This window comes from Mustelus asterias, chromosome 1 (genome assembly GCF_964213995.1).
Source record: "Mustelus asterias chromosome 1, sMusAst1.hap1.1, whole genome shotgun sequence".
Taxonomy (NCBI): Eukaryota; Metazoa; Chordata; class Chondrichthyes; order Carcharhiniformes; family Triakidae; genus Mustelus; species Mustelus asterias.
In genome coordinates this window covers 110,514,655-110,537,887 of record NC_135801.1, presented here as the reverse complement: position 1 = coordinate 110,537,887, position 23,233 = coordinate 110,514,655, and the positions used below count along the sequence as shown (strand labels likewise).

The following is a 23,233-nucleotide window of genomic DNA, read 5'->3' as shown; positions in this document are numbered from 1 at the left end:
ATGGTCGCCACACTACCAGAAGGGCGTGGAGGCTTTGGAGAGAGTACAGAAAAGGTTTACCAGGATGTTGCCTGGTATGGAGGGTCTTAGCTATGAGGAGAGATTGGGTAAACTGGGGATGTTCTCCCTGGAAAGACGGAGGATGAGGGGTGACCTAATAGAGGTGTATAAAATTATGAAGGGCATAGATAGGGAGAACAGTGGGAAGCTTTTTCCCAGGTCGGAGGTGACGAACACAAGGGGTCACAGGTTCAAGGTGAGGGGGGCAAGGTTCAACACAGATATCAGGGGGACGTATTTGACACAGAGGGTGGTGGGGGCCTGGAATGCACTGCCAAGCAAGGTGATTGAGGCGGACACGCTGGGATCGTTTAAGACTTATCTAGATAGCCACATGAACAGACTGGGAATAGAGGGATACAAATGAATGGTCTACTTGGGCACATGAGCAGCGCAGGCTTGGAGGGCCGAAGGGCCTGTTCCTGTGCTGTATTGTTCTTTGTTCTTTGTTCACTTTGGGACTTCAGGTTTTCACTGTCCTTGGCAGAGCCTGAGAACCGTTGTTTTCAATGGCGTGACCTGCTGCCTAGTACCTAAAAATGAGCACTTCCCAACATTTTATATATTCACATAAACCTGAGATCCCGGATCTTTTCTTTTCTGTTGCAACCGCTAGAAGAATTATGAGATTGTGTTTTGGTGTGACTCAGTCTTTGATCCCCCAAACACATGTTTGTTCTGCAGTCAATACTTTTGCAGTGGTGCAGAAGAGATTAGTAAACTGATCAACACGGATGATTGAGTTTATCTATTAATCAATGGTAGCACAACTCTCTGCTTCTTCATCACCACTCTATTTTATTTTTATTTCTCAAAGTACTATTATGCAAGACTTTGAGGAAAAACAGGATCACCACAGCACTATGAACAAAATGATCAATTCTCTTAACCATCTACTGTTGTACAATATTATTCCTAAAGAATCTTCATATTCAGCAGCAAGTTTCAGTGAGCCTTTTCTCTTTGTTTGCCTATCATAGATCTGTGATTATGCCTGGCTAAAGGCTATTGTTAAGTAATGCCATTTCTTGCCAGTGTTATTTTTAACAATTAAGAACTTAAAAAATAGGAACAGGAGTAGGCCATTTGAATCTTTGAGCCTGCTCCACCATCAAATATGACTAACCTTATACTTCTAACCCATCTTCCCGCAGTATCCAAAATTTATTGACCTCAGTCTTGAATGTATTCTATGACTGAATGTCCACTGCTTTCTTGGGTATCACATTGCAAAGATTTGTAATGTTTTGAGTGAAGAAATTTCTCCTCAGCTCAGTTCTAAAAGATTGATTCCTTATTCTGAGACTGTAGTTCCTCATTCTAGCTTTCCCAACCAGGGGAAACATTCTCCCAGCATCTACCCTGTCAAGCCTCTTAAGAATATTGCATATTTCAATTAGGTCTCCTTAATTCTAGGAATTATGGGCCTAGGCCGGGTTTTTCCGACCTCGTCCACAGTTGGGGTCTTCTGATCCCGCTTCTGGGAATGGAGATTTGGCTGAGCTCAAATTCTCCGTTCTCGGTGGCTTTTATACTCCATCCCTCCCGCGATAAGGGCCAACATTCCATTTGCCTTCTTGATTACCTGCTGCACCTGCAAACTGAGTTTTTGTGATTCATGCACAAGGACCCCCAGGTCCCTCTGCACAGTAGCATGTTGTAATTTTTCACCATTTAAATAATAGTCCATTTTACTATTATTCCTTCCAAAGTGGATAACCTCACACTTACCAACGTTATACTCCATCTGCCAGATCCTTGCCCACTCACTTAGCCTATCCAAATCTCTCTGCAGACTCTGTGTCCTCCACGCAATTTGCTTTCCCACTCATCTTTGTGTCATCCGCAAACTTTGTTACCCTACACTCGGTCCCCTCCTCCAGATCGTCTATGTATATGGTAAATAGTTGAGGCCCCAGCACCGATCCCTGCGGCACGCCACTAGTCACTGTTTGCCAACCGGAAAAGCACCCATTTATTCCGACTCTCTGCTTTCTGTTAGATAGCCAATCCTCAATCCACGCTAACACTTTACCTCCAACTCCGTGTACCTTTATCTTATGCAGCAACCTTTTGTGAGGCACCTTATCGAATGCCTTCTGGAAATCTAAATACACCACATCCACCGGTTCCCCTCTGTCAACCACACTTGTTATATCCTCAAAAGATTCCAGTAAATTAGTCAAACACTTTCCCTTCATGAATCCATGTTGCGTCTGCTTGATTGAACCATTCTTTTCCAGGTGTCCTGCTATTTCTTCCTTAATGATAGATTCCAGCATTTTCCCAACTACGGATGTTAAGCTAACCGGCCTGTAGTTACCTGCCTTTTTTAAACAGTGGCGTTACATTAGCTGTTTTCCAATCAGCTGGCACCTCCCCAGAGTCCAGTGAATTTTGATAAATTACAACTAATGCATTTGCTATTTCTTCTGCTGTTTCTTTTAGTACCCTGGGATGCATTCCATCCGGACCAGGGGACTTGTCTACCTTTAGTCCCATTAGCCTATCCAGCACTACCTCTTTAGTAATAGTGATCGTTTTAAGGTCCTCACCCCCTACAGTCCCATGACCGTCAATTATTAGTATGCTATTTGTGTCCTCCACTGTGAAGACCGACACAAAAAACTTGCTTAAGGCCTCGGCCATTTCTTCATTTCCTATTATTAAATCCCCCTTCTCATCTTCTAAGGGACCAACATTTACTTTAGCCACTCTTTTCCGTTTTATATATTTGTAAAAACTTTTACTATCAGTTTTTATATTTTGTGCTAGTTTACTTTCAGAATCTATCTTTCCTTTCTTTATTGCTTTCTTAGTAGTTCTTTGTTGTTTTTTAAAGCCTTCCCAATCTTCTAGTTCCCTGCTAATTTTGGCCACTCTGTATGCATTGGTTTTTAATTTGATACTCTCCTTTATTTCCTTAGTTATCCATGGCTGGTTATCCCTTTTCTTACATTCCTTCTTTTTCACTGGAATATATTTTTGCTGAGTACTGAGAAAAATCTCCTTAAAAATCCTCCACTGTTCCTCAACTGTCCCACCAATTAGTCTGTGTTCCCAGTCTACATTAGCCAACTCCACCTTCATCCTATTGTAATCCCCCTTGTTCAAGCAGAGGACACTGGTTTGCGACCCTACTTTCTCACCCTCCATATGTATTAGAAATTCAACCATATTGTGATCACTCACTCCAAGAGGATCCCTCACAAGGAGGCCATTAATTTTACCTGTCTCATTACACAGGACCAGATCCAGGATAGCTTGCTCCCTCGTAGGTTCTGCAACATACTGTTCGAGGAAACTATCGCGACAGCATTCTAAGAACTCTTCCTCAAGTCCACCGCGTCCGACTTGAGTCAACCAATCAATATGGAGGTTAAAATCCCCCATGATTATTGCTGTTCCATTTTTACATGCATCTGTTATTTGTTCGTTTATAGCCCGTCCCACCTTGAAGTTATTATTTGGGGGCCTATAGACTACGCCCACCAGTGACTTTTTCCCCATGGCTGCTTCTGTTATTAATTAAAATTGGATTTAGACCAACTGCAAAGTCCTGGAGACATTAGAAATAATTACAGGGGACATAGTTAAAGCTCAGCTGCAGCCATTCCACCCCCTGAAAACTGATGGGCATCTCTGGGGCTTGGCTTCATTTCTGGCTGCAGCAGGCACAACTATTTAAGCGGACTGTGCTGCAGCTATCTGTGTACATTTGTTTGAATGTTTAAACATTTATAGATCAAAGATTTTTAACCTACTGCCAATTGAGAACGAGATGTGCAATCCCGAAAATGGTCTGAAAGCACATCAATTAACATAAAAAGCATTAATAATTTACATAAAACGTATTGCTCTGACCTTCGGAATGCTCTTGTGCTTGTTGCAGCGTCAAATTTAGAAGCCAGTTTATAAACAGGAAGAGAAATAGAATAGGTAGTCAGGATCTATGTGAGATATTTTTGTGTTGCCATCACAGCCAGGTGAAATCGCAGAGTGCATATATTCAGAAGATGTGTTGAAAATTCCTGCTTTACATGTTCTCAGTCTCACCGATGAGCCACAATCAAACAGGACACATTTACAATTCTGCTTACCTCTTGATGCACCAGATCAATGCAAGTCTTATTATGCTACAAGTTACCTCATTCACTGACATTAATTCACAAGCGTTACGTTGGAAGTAAATCCCATTCAGTTGTTTGATCATGTTCAATGCTTCCTATGTTTCTGAAGAGATTAATAAGGTTTGTTTTTGCACTTTTCATTTGCATTCATGAAGTTCAGTGTAGGCTTTTTAAAACCTTTTTGGAATGATCTTTAAAACTGGTTTCCATTTATTAGTTGAATATTTTTGTAAACAAGTGAAATATTTGGTTTATTGTTTAGAACATGTTGGTCTCGATATTACTCTAAAGTTAGCTTCAGTGCAGAATACAATTTTGTGTCGAAAACCTGTCCATGACATTTTATTAATGTGCTGAAGTTTTTAATTTGTGGAAACCTGGGAAATTGCTAAGCACATGAAAACGATGTGACTTAAATCGCTCAAAGCGATTTAGTTCAAGGTTTAATATTAGGTTGAAATATCTGGTATGTGTGTGTATATATATATATATATATAATGTAAGTATCTGATTTATTTTCAGGAATATACCATTGACATATTTTTTGCACAGTCTTGGTTCGATAGCAGACTGAAATTTAATGGTACAATGAAGGTTCTCCTGCTCAATAGTAACATGGTTGGCAAAATCTGGATTCCGGACACATTTTTCCGAAACTCCAGAAAATCGGATGCTCACTGGATAACAACTCCCAATCGATTGTTACGAATCAGGAATGATGGAAAAATATTGTATACACTAAGGTAAGACAGTTGGATGACATGCTTAATTGCGGTGGATGAACCAGTTAGCTGCGAATGCTGCAGTTCCACCTCCTTACAGCTAAAAGGAAGATCTCAGAATTGACACAAAAGCTCAGGGTTTTAAAAATCCAATGTGTCATTGTGGTTGTAAACTGGTGTCTATTGGGAGCTGTGCAGAATCTGTTAGGAATCAATTGACTTATGGTTTTACAAATATACTGATAATCTATTTATGCACTAAAATGCTTGCCAGCAACATTACTTTAAGTATTCATTTTTAAGTTGAGGGTTTCTTTTATTAAGTGTCATTGACTAAGGAGCTAATGTCAGGGGCATCAACCTAATTCGAGTCTTGAAATTCTTCTGGAATAAACAAATAAGTTCTAAATAGGGAACTTGAAATAAGGATCGGAGTTCTCCAATCTCTCTCGCCCTGCCATCGCTGCCAGTGAGAATGGCGAATTTGGCACTCAGCCAACACTCTATTCATAGCAGCAGGACTGGAGAATCCCAGCCGCGGACGAGGTTGGAGAATTCCGGCCCAGGTTTTCAGTAATATTTAAGAGAAAATTGCAAATGCTCACAAAACTCTTTGGGCTTTGTTTAGCAAATGACTTCAGTTCTTGTTGATAATCAGACATTGGCTTAATTTTAAATGCAACAACTCTATTATCTGTAAAACCGCAAGCCAAATGACTTCTAATAGAAAGAGTTAATTATTTTCCTGATTGCAGTCATAATTTTATGTGTGAGGTAAAACATTTTCATGATTTTCTTTTCCTTTAGAAATTTTTTGATCCGTTTCTGTGCAGGAGCAGCAGCTGGCCACTCAGACTGACGGGTGCACTTGTATTAAATTATGTATCACAAATTCAATAGAACCTGGTCAGGCCAATGATCCATTTCTCATTTTTGCACTTATCAAGGATTTTAATGAAGTGCGTGATCACAAATATTTTCAAATAGGCTGTAAATTTTGTGCAGTGAGGAAATTAGAATACTAAAGCAATGATCAATTCCACTTCTTTCCATCCCTATTTAACTGACCCTAATCTGGCAACACAAAAAGACTGGTTTCATGAAAAGCAGGATGAACTTTTGTGGTCAAAATTGTGGGTCACAAGTTCAGTGTACTCCTGTTTGGACATGTATTCATGAGTGCATCTGAACTGGCAAAGACATGCTAGAGGCCTGAAAAGAGGAGAAACTATTATTACCTAAGGATAGCCACGAATGTGAAAATGGAACTGAGTCTACAGTGGCACCAGGGAAGACTGCAGCAATGAAGTACATTTAACTAGTACTGTTAATGCCAGGACCTTTAATCAAACTTCAGCCAATGGGGATTAGGGGGAAAACACTCTAGTGACTAGAATCACATTTCCAACAAATCAAGATCATTGTGGTTGTTGAGAGTCAAACATCTCAACCCCAGGGTATCAGTGCAAGAGTTTCACATTGAGCATTTGGGACTGTAAGGGTTAATGTGGGACGGGGGAATGATACCACCTAGGACCAGCCATGATCATATTGAATGGGGAGCAGTCTCAAAGGGCCGAATGGCCTACTCCTCCTATTCGAGACAGTCACATGGGAGTAATTGAGTGCAGTAATGAGCATGGTAGAAGTTGGCATGAGGATTGTGCCTATGCCGAACTTTATCCTGTTTATTTGTACATAGTTATGTGTTATTAATAAACAATTATTATTCAAGTCTCTAGACCTCTTCATGAGACAGCACAACTTTATACCAGTTGACAACTAAACGCCTCAATGCCAGGACATCACTGAAAAACACAGCCACTTTCAGCTTCTTCATCAGTAGCCTTCCTGCCTTTAAAAGATCAGAAATAAGGCTGCTTGTCGATGTTTGCTCCATTTGGAATTCTTCACATAAACTTGGGAGAGTCTAACACACACCAGTACTCTGTCCAGTTACATTATCATACCATGTATTATGTCAATAGGACATGAAAGAAATCCAAACTGTGTTCATCAGTCTTTTTTTTGCTATTTTTAAAATGGGCATACAGCGGGAGTCCCAGCAGACCAAGCAGCTGGTCACTATGTCTCAACTCCTCTAAGCTTGTTTGATTTTAAAAGTCTTTGATCATAGCTTGCTAAGCAGTCTGAGCACAGCGGTTCCATTGTGCTGCATTGTCATTCATTTCAAGGATTTTCATGTTGCTGGCTCCAACCGGGAACTCATATGGACTGAACCTTGCCATGAAGGAAACACCCTCTGAAATTTGACTTTCCAGATTCTAGAAATCACATGAACTGTGTGTGTACGCGTGTGTGTGTGTACGCGTGTGTGTGTGTACGCGTGTGTGTACGCGTGTGTGTGCGCGTGTGTGTGTACGCGCGTGTGTGTGTACGCGTGTGTGTACGCGTGTGTGTACACGTGTGTGTGTACGCTTGTGTACGCGTGTGTGTGTGTACACGTGTGTGTGTTTGTGTACGCGTGTGTTTGTGTACGCGTGTGTGTGTGTGTGTGTGTGTGTATGTGTGCGGTTTGCAAATACTTCCCTGCACACCTCCCCACCCCACCCCAACCCGAGTTTGAATATGTGAAATAAACTAGCCTGCTGAGTTCATCATAAAGAGAGTTTGCTGCTTGTTAGTTAGAAAGTTGGACCACATAAGGTATGCCATAGGCTACTTCAAAAATAATTCAAAAACAGCTCTGCTTGTGGACCAATGTTGAGAGGATAAAGAAGTATAATTTGCCTCTCTCCTGTCCATAACCACATTGACCAGAAACTCAACTGGACCAATCACACAAATGCTGCTGCTACTCACACATGTCAAAGGATGGATATCCTGTGACAAGTGGCTTATTTTCCACCTCTCCAAATCCTTTACACCACCTATTGAGGTCCAATCAGAGTTTGATGGACAGCATTCCAATTGCTTGCATGGATACAGCTGCAACATCACTAAGCAGCTCAACACCATTCGGGACAACATACTGCATTTGATTGAAACCCCATTCATCACATTCCACAGGAGTACATGTGCAGCACTACAACAGGTTGCCAAGGCTTCTCTGACAGGTCTGTGACTTCCACTAAGTTGAAGAATAAGGGAGCAGGTTTATGTGAATGCCACCGCCTCCATATTTATCTCCAAGTCATGCACCATCCTTTGTCATTGCTAAGGCAAAATCATGGTGCACCACAACTAAGCATTATGAGGACACCTTCACCATAGACAGCAGCAATTTGAGAAGAAAGGCCATTGTCACCTTTTCAAGGGAAATGTCAACCTTGCCAGTGTTGCTCTCATGAGGATGAATTAAAGCAAAAGGGCATAAGGTCCCAAGGTACCTCATCAGGAAGAGGAGACATTAGTATGTCAATCAAAATTTGGGGCAAGAGTTTTAGCAGATAACAAAAGAAATAGTGGGAGCAGTAAACTAACAAAACAAAGAGGTTGCAATGTAGGATAATAGACTTCATGGATATGAAGACAATTAAAAGCATTACTTTGTAGGATCTTAAGGCTGCCAATGCAGACAAGCCGATATGAATAAAATTCATCCAATGTTCTGCTTGATGGGGAGGAAACCTCAATGTTTCTGTGCTTTCCAAGTGAAAATTAAGTTTTGCAGATCATTATTCACAAAGGTAGTAGTGAATTGGAAATATGTGCTAATGCATTCATATATTTTCAATTCCTCTCTGGCCATGGAGGAGGTCTCACAACACCAGGTTAAAGTCCAACAGGTTTATTTGGTAGCAAATACCATAAGCTTTCGGAGCGCTGCTCCTTCGTCAGATGGAGTGGAAATGTGCTCTCAAACAGTGCACAGAGACACAACATCAAGTTACAGAATACTGCTTAGAATGCGAATCCCTAAAGCCAGCCAGGTCTTAAAGGTTCAGACAATGTGGGTGGAGGGATCATTAAACACAGGTTAAAGAGATGTGTATTGTCTCCAGACAGAACAGCTAGTGAGATTCTGCAAGCCCAGGAGGCAAGCTGTGGGGGTTACTGATAATGTGACATAAATCCAACATCCCGGTTTAGGCAGTCCTCATGTGTGCGGAACTTGGCTATCAGTTTCTGCTCAGCGACTCTGCGCTGTCGTGTGTAAGCCGGGATGTTGGATTTATATCACATTATCAGTAACCCCCACAGCTTGCCTCCTGGGCTTGCAGAATCTCACTAGCTGTTCTGTTTGGAGACAATACACATCTCTTTAACCTGTGTTTAATGCTCCCTCCACCCACATTGTCTGAACCTTTAAGACCTGGCTGGCTTTAGGGATTTGCATTCTAATCAGTATTCTGTAACTTGATGTTGTGTCTCGGTGCACTGTTTGAGAGCACATTTCCTCTCCATCTGACGAAGGAGCAGCGCTCCGAAAGCTTATGGTATTTGCTACCAAATAAACCTGTTGGACTTTAACCTGGTGTTGTGAGACTTCTTACTGTGTTTACCCCAGTCCAACGCCGGCATCTCCACATCATGACTACCATGGAGGAGGTGCCAGAGGACTGGAGAATGGCCAATGTGGTTCCACGTTTCAAGAAGTGGAACCACTTTTTAGAGATGATCTAGGGAACTACAGACCAGTGAATCTCATGTCAGTGGTAGGGAAACTATTGGAGAAAGCTCTGAAGGAGAGAATTAATCTCCACTTGGAAAAGCATGAGTAGATTAGGGATAGTCAGCATGGCTTTGTCATAGGCAAGTCATGCTTAACAAATTTGATAGAGTTCTTCAAAAAAGTGATTAGTGGGTGTGGATGAGGGAAGTGCAGTTGATGTAGTTTACATGGATTTTAATGAAGCCTTTGACAAGGTCCCACATGGGAGAATGATTGAAAGAGTTGAAACACATGGAATTCAGGGAAACCTGGCAAGGTGGATCTAAAACCGGCTTAGTAATACGATACAAAGGGACCTCCCTTTGGAGAAGGCTGTTTAAGTGACTGGAGACCGATGTCTGGGGGCATACCACAGGATTCAATACTGGGTCCCTTATTGTTATATATATAAATGATATAGATAATAATATGAGAGGAGTATTAAGTAAATTTGCAGATCACACCAAGATTGGTGGGGTAGTTAATAGTGAAAAAGAAGATTGTAGGTTACAGCAAACTATAGATGGGTTGGTCAGATGGGCTGAAAACTGTCAAATCCAGCCCTATGATTAAATCTGTTGTTATTTATCTATTTACCTTCTTGTTCTATATAAGCTATATGGACCTAATATATTCATGAGGCTATTGTTATGGTGGTCTAAGATGGCTGTTTTATAACAATGGTCACTTTGAAAAGTCCTGCAACACTGGTGTGTTCTGTGGAAAGTTTCTGAGTTAAACATCACCACTACAATACCAAATGGTCAAGTTTAACAAAAAACATTTTCATTAAAGTGCATCTTAAATCAGTAAAATTAATAACTTAGAATGGAGAAAATTGATCATTTTGTTAATTCCTTTCTTATTTGTCATATTAGATTGACCATCAATGCTGAATGCTACCTTCAGCTCCATGACTTTCCGATGGATCATCATTCCTGCCCTCTGGCATTCTCGAGCTGTAAGTGTTGCATAATGTGCACCTTTACTTTCAATACAAAATAATTTGGGATATAAATAATGCTACAATAACAGCAAATTACTGGGAAGGTGCATCAAGTAATCGATGGGCCATTATCTTCAGTGTATAATGGCCTAAATGAATTTGATGGTGCATTGCAGCCTACTTGTAATCAGTGATCTTTCGAAGCACCATTGCTTTATTGCCTTAACATGTTCGCATCCTTCATGCTGGTCACGTGCTTGTGACAAAGTAACCTATCTAATCTGAAAATACCCAAAGTGCACTACAGTGTGAAAGAAATGATGATTGTTATTTTAGAATAATGAGTAAAGCTCTTGTTATTTAATGCGAATACTTCAACAAATCTCTTTCAGTTAGTAGAAAGCAATTGTTCTTTTTCCTCCAATGATTAATGTGAACAAAATGTTTTCATCATTTTTGTATTAAGATGACTCTTACCAATTCTGGATTTCTGGAGACTATGCATTTAGTTTTAGGAAAAACAGACGCATAGAATGGTTACAGCACAGAAGGAGGTCATTCGGCCCATCATGCTTGTACTGGTTCTCTGAAAGGCCAATTCACATGATACGAATTCCTCTGTTTCTCATTTTCAGATAATGATCCATTTTCATTTTCAAAGCCTCAATTGACCCTGCTTCCATCACACGCTCAGGCAATGCATTCTAGATCCGAGTCTGGTTATGTGAGTTGGGAAGTAAATTGGCTAATGGAACATAATGGAATATAATGTGGGGAGTATGTGAGATCCTGCACTTTGGTTGGAAGATTTGGAAAGCAGAAAATTATTGAAATGGAGAGAGTGACTGTAAAATGCTGCATTACAGAGGGATCTGGGATCACAAAATAGTCACAAAAATAGTCACTTGCTGTACAATGCAGGTACAGCAAGTGACTATGAAGGCAAATGGAATGTGGCCTTTATTGCAAGGAGAATGGAGTATAAAAATAGGGAAGTCTTGCTACAACTGCACAGGACATTGATGAGACCATACCTAGCGTACTATGTGAAGTTTTGGTATTGGTACTTCAGTACTTGCATTGGAAATAATTTAGAGAACATTCTGTGGGCTAATTTCTCGGATGAGGATTTATCTTGTGAGGAAAGGTTGAGCCGATTGGGCCTATACTCATTGGCGGTTAAAAGAATGAGAAGTGATCTTGTTAGATCTTATCGATAGATGCTGGGAGGATGTTTCCTTTCATAGGGAAATCTAGAACTAGGGGCACAGTTCAAAAATAAGGGATCTTTTATTTAAGATGAAGATGAGGAAAATTTCTTCTCTCAGAGCATTAATTGTCTTTGGAATTCTCTACCCCAGAGACCAACAGAGGCTGAGTCATTAAATATATTCAAGTTTGAGTTAGATAGATTTTTGATCAGCACAGGAGTTCAGAGTTCTGGAGGAAAGACAGTGGAGTGGAGGTCATTCAGATCAACCATGACCTTATTGAATGGTGGAGGAGGCCCGTTGGGCAGAATTCCACTCCTGCTCCTATTTCTTATTATTTGACGAACAGCTCACTGTGTGGCAAATATTTCCTGATATCACCATTGCTTCTTTTGCCAATTATTTTAAAACTGTGACCTCTAGTTCTTGATGCTTTCACCAATGGGAACAGTTTCGCCCTATCTACTTTGTCCAGACCACTAATGATTTTGAACACCTCCACCAAATTTCCTTTCAAACTTTTTTTATCCAAGGAGAATGGTCTCAACTTCTCTAATCTTTTTACATAACTAAAGTTCCTTATCTCTGGAACCATTCTCATGAATCTTTTCTGCACCCTCTTGAATATCGTCCCATCCTTCCTGTGTAGTGTAGTGTAGTGCCAAAGCTGGACAGAATATTCCAGTTGAGGCCAAACCAATGTTTTATACAGTCTTAACATAACCTATTTGGCTTTGTACTCTATACCCCTATGCTTTATTAACTGTGCTCTCAACCTGTCCTGTCTTTTTCAATTATTTATTTGATTTGATTTATTATTGTCACATGCTGAAAAATCCAGCAGGATTTACTCCAGTTTTCATGCGAATTCGACACTTCGAATTTTTTTGGGCGAATCGCCCCCTGATTTGTGCCTTGGAAGACAAGCTTTGGGTAGTTATGGGCCATGGGATTCCGAGTCTCTGACCTACTCTTGTAGCCATAAAGTAAGGTAAAAGGTAAAGTCGCCATAGTCCCAGATAACCATAGGCTGCTTTGTCCTTTGAAGGGGCGAGCTGACTGGTGGTGATTTAACCTGAGGATCACCACACATCAGGTGAGAGGCAAGGTTGAGAAGGGGAAGCCATACTTGTAGCTATAATATTTATATGGCTAGTCCAGTTCAATTTCTGTATGACCCTTCGCCAGAGTCCTTTCGGTTTGTCTGGTGCTGCTCCTGCAATGCCCTCCTGTACTCTTCCTTGAACCTGGCTTGTTGGTAATGGTAAAGTGGGAGATATTTTGGGCCATGAGGTTTACAGATGTGGTTGAGTACAATTCCTCTTCCGCACAGCACCTTATGGTTGTCCAGCCTTGATTTGCTAGATTTGTCTATCCCATTTAGCATGGTGGTACTGTCACACAACATGATGGAGGGACTTTGTCTCCACAATGCATGTGTGGTGGACACTTCTACTAACACTGCGATGAACAGGTGCATCTGTGGGAGTGTAGTGTGGCCACCCAATCTAACAGTGACGCCATTTAGGACTCCGGCAACTAACTCAGTCTGCCACGGTACTACTGAGTTATTTTGGGTGATGGGAATTGAAGTCCCCTATCCAGATTATATTCTGCACTCTTGTCACCCTTGGTGCTTCCTGCAAATGGTGTTCAAAATGGAGGAGTACTGATTCATCAGCTGAGGGTGGGGAGTCGGGGGTGCAATATGTGGCTTCCTTGCCCATGTTTAACCTGAGACTTCATGGGGTCTGGATTCAATGTTGATGATTCCCAGGGAAACTCCCTCCCCACTATATGCCACTGTGCTGCCACCTCTCTGCCTCATCCGTCCTGCAAGCTGGACATACCCAGGGATGCTGATGGTGGTGGGACATTATCAGTAAAATATGATTCAATGAGTATGTCGGGCTATTGCTTGACTCGGCTGTGAGACAGTTCTCCCAATTTTGGCACTAACCTAGTAAGGTGTATGTTGCAGAGCCAACAGATTTCAATCCTTTTAGATTTTTTTTAATGGTTTGAGTCAACCACATTGTTGTGTGTCTGGAATCACATGTTGGCCAGATGAGGTAAGGATGGCAGATTTCCTTCCCAATAGTGAACCAAACAATCAACTTTTAATTCAGATTTTTTATTGAATTCAAATTCCACCATCTGCCATTGGACTCAACATTAACTCTGTTTCTCTTTTCGCAGATGCTGCTAAACCTGCTGAGTTTTTCCAGCACTTTCTGTTTGTATTTCATTTTCATTTCCCACTTCATTCCTCTGTCTCCAAAAAGACAATGCTAAATCCATGATCCGTTCATGGTACATTTTGTTTTGCTCAATTTTGGAATTGAATTGAAAATATCCAAAAGTATTCACTCAGGATAAGCATTCCCTCTAAGTTGCATATAGTCAGGAAACATATGGGAATGTGCCACACAGGGAAAAAAACAAGCTTAATTGACGCTACATTCCCTTTAAGATGTGACAACAATCCAAAGTGCAGCAAGCAGAAGTTTGAGGGAACTTTGTTCAAGATCCGTGACATCTTTTCTGAACAAGACTTTACTCCAAGTTGAACTCATTGAGGGATGGAGTTCCAATTTAATCGTTTACAAATATAGAATTTGCTTGAATCACTAGCACAAATAATTAGTCTCCCAGGCTCTGAGAAATAGTTTGTAAACTCATGTTATGATTTCCAGCCAATAATTCTGATGTCTCCATGTTTTAACGAGACATTTGAATAAGCCTTCTGATCTTCACTGCCTGGGTGCTAATGAGCAAAGGGGATTTCTTGTCCATTCATGAAAGTGTCTAAAAATTCATTCCATCGGCTTGAAGATCAAAATGTATTGCCATTGACTTCATGAGAAAATGTCAGGCAAGCTTTTTTTTTCACTCATCATAGGAGAAGAGAAATTCATTTTATTTTTATTGTGATGACCTTACTTCCAAGTAACACCAGTCCAGAATTTGATATCATTTATATTTGTATATTACACTGCAACTGCTAATGTTTGTTTGCATCTATGGACATTGGTCCTGAAATTCTATCAAATGAAAGGATTAGCTGTAACTTTCCATCAGGGTTCAGTAACTTTGGCAGCTGATTGGGCAAAAAAATGGGGGTTAGTCTTTCATTACACAAAGGCATTTATTCCTATTTAATTAAAATAGTTTATCACTCAGCCATAAAGCTGGCTGAAGTGCGGTGCGGCAGGTCACGTTGAATTGCTCCTGGTACCAACTGCATGTCAAGGTATCAAATTGTGTTGGTTACCTGGAAGCAGCTAGTGAATGGCTGCCTAAGGCCCGCCATTGACCTTGTCAACAAGCAGCGCCTGACATAGCCAATGAGGAACAGATTTTCTAGTATCTCAATTGGTAAGTGGAGTGGCACTGCTGCCTCACAAAGAACAGTACAGTACAGCACAGGAAACAGGCCCTTCGGCCCTCCAAGCCTGTGCCGCTCCTTGGTCCAACTAGACCAATCGTTTGTATCCCTCCATTCCCAGGCTGCTCATGTGACTATCCAGGTAAGTCTTAAACGATGTCAGCGTGCCTGCCTCCACCACCCTACTTGGCAGCGCATTCCAGGCCCCCACCACCCTCTGTGTAAAAAACGTCCCTCTGATGTCTGAGTTATACTTCGCCCCTCTCAGCTTGAGCCCGTGACCCCTCGTGATCGTCACCTCCGACCTGGGAAAAAGCTTCCCACTGTTCACCCTATCTATACCCTTCATAATCTTGTATACTCACAGCGCCAGGGACCCAGGTTCAATTCTGGCCTTGGGTCACTGTCTGTGTGGAGTTTGCACTTTCTCACCATGTCTGCGTGGGTTTCCTCCGGGTGCTCTGATTTCCTCCCACAGTCCAAAGATGTGCAGGTTAGGTGGATTGGCCATGCTAAATTAACCCTGGTGTCAGGGGGATTAGCAGTGTAAATGTGTGGGGTTACGGGAATAGAGCCTGCGTTGGATTGTGGTCAGTACAGACTCGATGGGCCGAATGGCCTCCTTCTGTACTGTAGGGATTCTGTGATTCTTCTGTCAAATTGTTTGAGGTTGAAATTGGAGTTAAGAATGACGTCACCCCCTAGTGCCAGAAGTGGCTGGGGTGATCATTTCGCTGTGGAACAGATGCCAAGGTATCTCGCACTGCACACCATTCAAATTACACCCGGGAGCCTAAAAAGATACAAGCAGAAAATCTGTCCAGTGGCTTAAGGCATTTGCTTTTGAAGTAGACTTTTGAAGTCAGCATAAGTTAATGTCTTGTTGTTTCTCTACATCTCATAAACGTCATTTGCAGATGGGTACCCGACAAATGAAATTATGTACCGCTGGAAGCACGACCCAGTTGAAATCGTTCATCAAAAACATTGGAGGCTTTACCAGTTTGCGTTTGATGGATTCCGAAACACCACTGATGTAATGCATACACAATCTGGTGAGAAAAACGCAGCAACATTTCTGCAAGAGTATTATCTTTACTGTAAATATTTTTTTTGCGATGTAAAGTGTGATTGCGTTCTCACAAAACAATAAAATATTTCAGAAAGGTATCTCAGTTGGTAAGTGGGTTGTCAAATGTGGCATTGCATGATAAAGATCGAAAAGAGGTGGTTTGCTCTCTAATCTGTATTGAATTATATGATTTTACCAGCCTAACAGTAGGATTTTCACAAGTTTCTGCAGACCTGGACTGAGAAATAGAAAACTGTATTAGGGCCTGAAATACTGACGCTCTGCAGAATTTCCTGATAGACATGCTTGTGTGTACATATATATTCTATATAATACATGGATATCAGGAAAGGGCAGTACTTTCAGAATAGGGTTGGAAAAAATTGTATTGAGACACAAAACTCAGTAAAATCAGGAAGCAGAATCAGACAGAGTTCAAAATCAGCATGGCTCCTGATTCTGGCAGTTTCCAGACAGGTGGCATAGGTAAACGTTCGACCACAAGGAAAAGAGCTGGAGACAGGAGGACCAGGAGACAAGACAACAGCACCCGAAAGAGCAGGAGAGAAGGAAGACCCAGAGACAGGCAACAGCGAACAGGGCGGCACGGTAGCACAGTGGTTAGCACTGCTGCTTCACAGCTCCAGGGACCTGGGTTCGATTCCCGGCTCGGGTCACTGTCTGTGTGGAGTTTGCACATTCTCCTCGTGTCTGCGTGGGTTTCCTCCGGGTGCTCCGGTTTCCTCCCACAGTCCAAAGATGTGCGGGTTAGGTTGATTGGCCATGCTAAAATTGCCCCTTAGTGTCCTTAGATGCGTAGGTTAGAGGGATTAGCAGGTAAATATGTAGGGATATGGGGGTAGGGCCTGGGTGGGATTGTGGTCGGTGCAGACTCGATGGGCCAAATGGCCTCCTTCTGCACTGTAGGGTTTCTATGATTCTATGAACAGCATCCGAAAGAGAGGGAGAGTGGAGCCACACAGCAGTGCCTGATAAAGGGAAAGAGAGGAGGACCCAGAGACAGACACACCTAAAAGAATGGGAGAGAGGAAGACATGGAGGCAGACATCAGCACCTGAAAGAGTGGGGCAGTGAAGGATTTGGAGATAGACAACAGCACTTGAAAGAACGGGAGAGAGGAGGAACTAAAGACAGACAGCAGCACGCAAAGGATCGAGAGAGAAGAGGACCCGGGAACAGACGACAGCACTTTAAAGAACTATTTGTCAAATCCAATCCTATCACACATTCTGAGAAAAATCAAAGTGTGAAGTCACAGGAAAACCGGTGGTTGATTGATTGTATGTTTCTGTTTTATCTTTCAAAACCGAGGTAATTTTTGCAATTGTAATGTTTTATTAGTAATAATAAGGTTTACTAATAGTAGTAAAGCTTACTAGATTGGCTAGTGGATATTTCCTATTTATCTTAATGAATATATTACACTGGGGTAGGTCAAACGTTTATTGAAATAATAAGAATATAAACAAAGGTATGGCTAGAGACATATTAATTAAAATTTAATCAGTAAAGTAATTAACTGAATGCTCTGACTGAGTCTGACTCTGGGTCTGTACTCGGAGTTTAGAAGGATGAGGGGGATCTTATTGAAACTTACAGGATACTGCGAGGCCTGGATAGAGTGGACGTGGAGAGGATGTTTCCACTAGTATGAAAAACTCGAACCAGAGGGCACAACCTCAGGCTAAAGGGATGATCCTTTAAAACAGAGATGAGGAGGAATTTCTTCAGCCAGAGAGTGGTGAATCTGTGGCATGCTCTGCCGCAGAAGACTGTGGAGGCCAGGTCATTGAGTGTCTTTGAGACAGAGATAGATAGATTCTTGATTAATAAGGGGATCAAGGGTTATGGGGAAAAGGCAGGAGAATGGCGATGAGTAAAGTACCAGCCATGATTGAATGGCAGAGCAGACTCGATGGGTCGACTGGCCTAATTCTGCTCCTATGTCTTGTGGTCTTATGGTCTTATTATGCTACAAAAATGGCAGGGCAAGTGATGTGTGATGGGCGCAGAATGTGGGAGAACATGGACACCTGTGTGATCCAGGGAAAACACAGATTTCATAGAATCTACAATGCAAAAGGAGGCCATTTGGCCCATCAAGCCTGCATTTACAATCCCCTTACAGTAAGGGGCAATTTATCATGGCCAATCAATTTAACCCGCACATTTTTGGTTTGTGGGAGGAAACTGGAGCACCCGGAGGAAACCCATGCAGATATGGGGAGAATGTACAAATTCAACACAGAGTGACCCGAGGCTGGAACTGAACCCAGGTCCCTGGCGCTGTGAGCAGCAGTGCTAACCATTGCGCCACCGTGCCGCCCATCTGCAGTAAATACCTGTGACTGGAATAACTTCAGCTCAGAATCATTGAGCTGGAGACTGATCTGCAGACACTACGATACATGAGGGATGAGGAAAATAACTTTGTTCCTGGAGGTTGTCACACCCTTAGGATAGGATTGTTTGAGTTGGTTCATGGCCAGGGATAGGAGGATGTGACTGTGGGTGAGACAGGTAGCTGGATTGAGAAGGTACAAATGGAAGAGCCCCAGCCCTTTCAGTTGTCCATCAGATTAGAGGTTCTTGCAGCTTGAATAGATGAGAAGAGGAGCTGCAGGATGGGGGATTGAACTAACCATGGCAGCACAGTACAGGAAGCCATTGAAGCAGGGGGAGTTTGTAGGAATGCCATCGTAGCTGGGGACAGTATAGTCAGCAGGATAGACACAGTTCTCTGCAGCTAAGAATGTGAGTCCAGAAGGTTGTGTTGCCCATCCAATGTCTGGGTTTGGGCATCTATTCTGGGCAGGAGAGGAACTTGCAATGGATCCATTTGTCATGATCCAGATAGGTACCAATGACATGGGACTACAAAAAAGGTTCTGCTTAGAGAGCTTAAGCAGCGAGGGATTAAATTAAAAAGCAACAAATCAAAATTAATCATCTCTGGACTAGTATTTGAACCATGAGATAATTTGCCTTGGGTAAATACAATTAGAGAGTTTAATGCATGGCCCAAGGATTGGTGTGGGAGGAATGGGTTTTGATTCATCGGGCACTGGCCCCAGTACTGGGAAAAGTGGGAGCTGTACTGTTGGGACTGTCTTCATCTGAACTGTCTCTTAACCAAAACCACTGAACAGTCTCTCGCCATCTATCCTCTCAAGCCCTGTCAGAATCTTACATGTTTCAATATGATTAGTTCTCACTTTTTAAACTACACAGTGGAAAGGCCCACTATACTCAATCTCTTCTCCTAGGATGATCTTATTCCAAGGAGCAATCTAGTGAACCTTCATTGCACCCTCCCTAAGACAATTATATCCTTATTTAGGTACTGAGACCAAAACTGTACACAATATTCAAGGTAAGGTCTCATTAAAACCTGCAAAAAAGGAAGACCTCTTTACTCTTGTACCTCAATCCTTTGCAATAATGGCCAACATATCATTTGTCTTCCGAGTCTGAGTATGAAGATGTTTCTGAGCACCAACATTCAATAGTTTCCCACTTCTTGAAAAATATTCTATTCTTCCTACCAAATTAATTTATTTTCCCACATTACGGAATTCGGGAGGCATGGGAATTAGTACAGCCGGTCAGTCAGCCATTTTTACATCTCTGTTCCTGCCTTCAGCAATTTCCCTGAGAACTGGAAACCTACCATATTTGAAATTGAGATCAATGAATCTTGTCAACAAGCTCATTGTCTGTTCATTTGGCATTGTGGGTGTACCCATACCATATGGGCAGCCACGCTTCACGAAAGTGGCTCACCACCACCTTTTCAAGAGCAATTAAGGGTAGGTAACAAATACTGATCTGGCAGGTGATGCCCACATCCTGTGAAAAAATAAATTAAAGATAAACTAAGGAAGCTGAAAGGGACACTAAGCCATTGGCACATATATGTTACTGGTGTGTAGAAGTTGCAGGGAGTGTGGTTTGTGCTCACTTGGCAATGGAGGAGGTTGTGACCTTCCTAGCATCGCTATGGCATAAAAGGTGGGCATTAGTGTGCCAGAAACGATGGTGTGTGTAGCTGAGCTGTAGCTGAGCGTGTAAGGCAACAGCTGGTGATGGGATTGCATATGAGGGTTGGAAGGCAATTGAAATCATACCTGGTGCACCATCAAAGATGAAGCCACTTGGGCATGTCAGAGAACCAGTGGGACAGGAGACTGTGCCTATCCAGGCAGATGGTCACTGAGGTTTATGTCTTCATAGTAGAAGATGTCACACTTTGCAGCACTGCTCTCCATGTCCTGCCAATATCCATCAAAGTCACTGTGGTCTTGAACTTCTTCAACTCTGAATCTGCTGTGGAGCTTGGCATCTCTCAAGTGGTTGCTCACCATTACATCTCACTGGTCATTGAGAGCCTCTTTGTGAGAATTGGGTAGTGCATCCTAGGCACAGTCTCCACCAAGATTGGTAGCATAATGGACAGTGAAGAAGATCACCTAGGATTGCAACTGAAGCTTGATCAATTGGGCCAGTGGGCTGATGAATGACAGATGGAGTTTAATTTAGATAAATGCGAGGCCTTGCATTTTGGTGGTTCGAACCAGGGCACGACTCATTCAGTTAATGGTACAGCACAAAGAGATCGTACTTCAGTATTCAATGATTACATTTAATTCTACCTTCGTTGTTTAAATATTTGACTGTAATATGCATGTTCATGTAAAATGATTACTTGTCAAGTGTAGCTGTGGTAACCATGTCACCATTCATCTTACTGTAATTCCTGTTTTCACTGGGCAAAACAGCTGCCAATAGCTATTTGAGAGTCTGTAAAACTCCCAGTCATCTGATGGAGTCAGCACCCAAGGTCCTGAGTGAATGCCTGTGGTGCTTATACCTGTGTGCACCCACTACTGATTTTCATGTTGTGTCTGGCACCCGCAGGTGAAACAGAGTACTGATGTTTAATGCTCAAATACACTCAATGAAGGGCTGCTGATTCTACACAGAATTCCTCTCAGAACTTGGGAGATTGGAACTCTTGGCTTTCAGTCCCCAGTTTCATCCCCTTTATGTGGCTACCAGAGGCCTTACCTTTTGTAGAAGGCCTAGTGTAACTGGGCCTTGGCCTAATGACTGGCTGTCGAACTTGACACAAGAATGCACCAAATGGGCCACAGTTTTTCAGCCCCATTATTTCTACTGAGACACCAATATATCTTATTACGATAGTCCCATTTTAGCACTATGTTAGAACATCAGTGCATTAGTTAGTTGCTACAGCTTAAAAACAAAACCCCTGACCTTCCTGCTCACATAGAAGGTCACCTAACAACATCATTATATTCTGAATAATTGCAAATACGCTTTATAATGTAATCAAATAAGGTGCAATCAATTCTATTGAAAATATGATTAAGAAAATATTTGGTAAACTAATTCCTGTTTATTGACATCCTCAAAAACACTTATTCAAGTTAACTAAACTGTGACTTAATTTTTCTCTTTACAGGAGATTATGTCATAATGACAATATTCTTTGATCTAAGCAGAAGGATGGGATACTTCACTATTCAGACCTACATACCTTGCTCACTTACTGTGGTCCTGTCATGGGTGTCATTCTGGATCAATAAAGAAGCTGTACCAGCGAGAACATCATTAGGTACAACTTGATTCCAAACAGAGGTTTAGGGTCAAAACATTGAACTATTTGTGAAGGAACTATGTATATAAATTATTTTGTTAAAATGGACATTCATAAGAAATGAATACAGTTTAAGAGACAAGGACAAGAAATTAAGTTCATTTTTGCCTGTTTTGGGGCACTATGATTTCCCTTAGACTCTAAAATGGCATTTGCAGGTCACTATGTTTGTTCTGTTGAAAAACACAAAGTGCAGAGCAAGTGGCTCAAGAAGCCAACTAATGTTTAACAGCTCCATGGCTGTCTAATCCTACCGTTCAATTTTTGACTATGTCTGGAGGGCCTTCTTCCCTGCTGATACAGAACATCTCTCTTCCTTCCCACCTCCTTAGAGTCCATAGAATCCCTTCAGTGCAAAAGGAGGTCATTCAGCCCATCGAATCTGCACCAACCACAATCCCACCCAGACCCTATCCCCTCCTTCACCAAACCTCCAGTACAGCGTCCAATAACGATGGGGCTCCCTCGTTCCCTTGTGTTATTTCTCATTCTTTCCAAGGTTACATTCTCTTCAACCATGACTCCCAGCTCCTGTTTCAGACACAGTACACCTCCTGTCATTTCCTCACCCTCACCCCCCACCCACCCCCCCCCCCCCCCCCCCCCCGCCCCCTATTTTAACCAGTGCAGGCTAGCTTTAAATGATGCATTCCACTGACTATATTGGATCCTGCTGCTGCACCCAACCAATGGGCAGCGCAATGAGTGTTAGCTGCACTCACAAATCATTTAAATAAGTGGGCAACAGGAAGTTTGTGCTGTCTGCATTGCAGTCAATGTGTCCAGGTCATCACTCACTGAAATCCCTCTATCTATTTTCAAAGGCTTTTTAATCATAGAAAGATAGAAAATAAGAGTAGGCCATTCGGCCATTTCAGCCTTCTCCACCATTCAATATGATCATGGCTGAACCTGTATCACAATGCGATACTCCTGCACTCTCCCCATACCTTTTGACTCTTTTAGAGTCTAGAAATCTGTCTATTTTCTTCTTAAATATATTCAGTGACTTGGCCTCCACAGCCTTCTGTGGTGGACAATTCCACAGTTTCACTATCCTTTTGATTGAGAAATTTCTCCTCATCTAAATCTTAACAGGCCTACCCTGCATCCTGAGGCTGTGACCCTTTGTTCTAGACCCCCTCAGCCAGAGGAAACAACACCCCTGCATCCAGTCTGTCCAACTCTCAGTATTTTATATGCTTCAATGAGATCCACTTTCACTCTTCTAAATTCCAGTGGATAGGCCCAGTTGACCCAATCTATCCTCATATGGAAATCCTGCCATTCCAGGAATCAGTCTGATGAACCTTCACTGCACCATCTCCAAATAAAGCTGTTTGAACAATAATTATATTGTAGTAATGTAGGGCATAGGTTATTTGGGA

At 42.0% G+C, this 23,233-nt stretch overlaps 1 protein-coding gene across 1 annotated transcript in view; it reads left to right on the top strand.

Annotated features, from left to right (window-relative positions):
• The first annotated feature begins 4,805 nt into the window (after nt 1-4,805).
• The window catches only part of LOC144496014 (gamma-aminobutyric acid receptor subunit gamma-1-like), a 34,170-nt gene continuing 15,742 nt past the window's right edge, over nt 4,806-23,233 (top strand). The window contains exons 1-4 of the mRNA XM_078216976.1: nt 4,806-4,933; nt 10,406-10,488; nt 15,990-16,127; nt 21,651-21,803. Of these exons, the coding sequence (XP_078073102.1) occupies nt 4,806-4,933; nt 10,406-10,488; nt 15,990-16,127; nt 21,651-21,803 (502 nt within the window). The remainder of the gene's footprint in view (nt 4,934-10,405; nt 10,489-15,989; nt 16,128-21,650; nt 21,804-23,233) is intronic.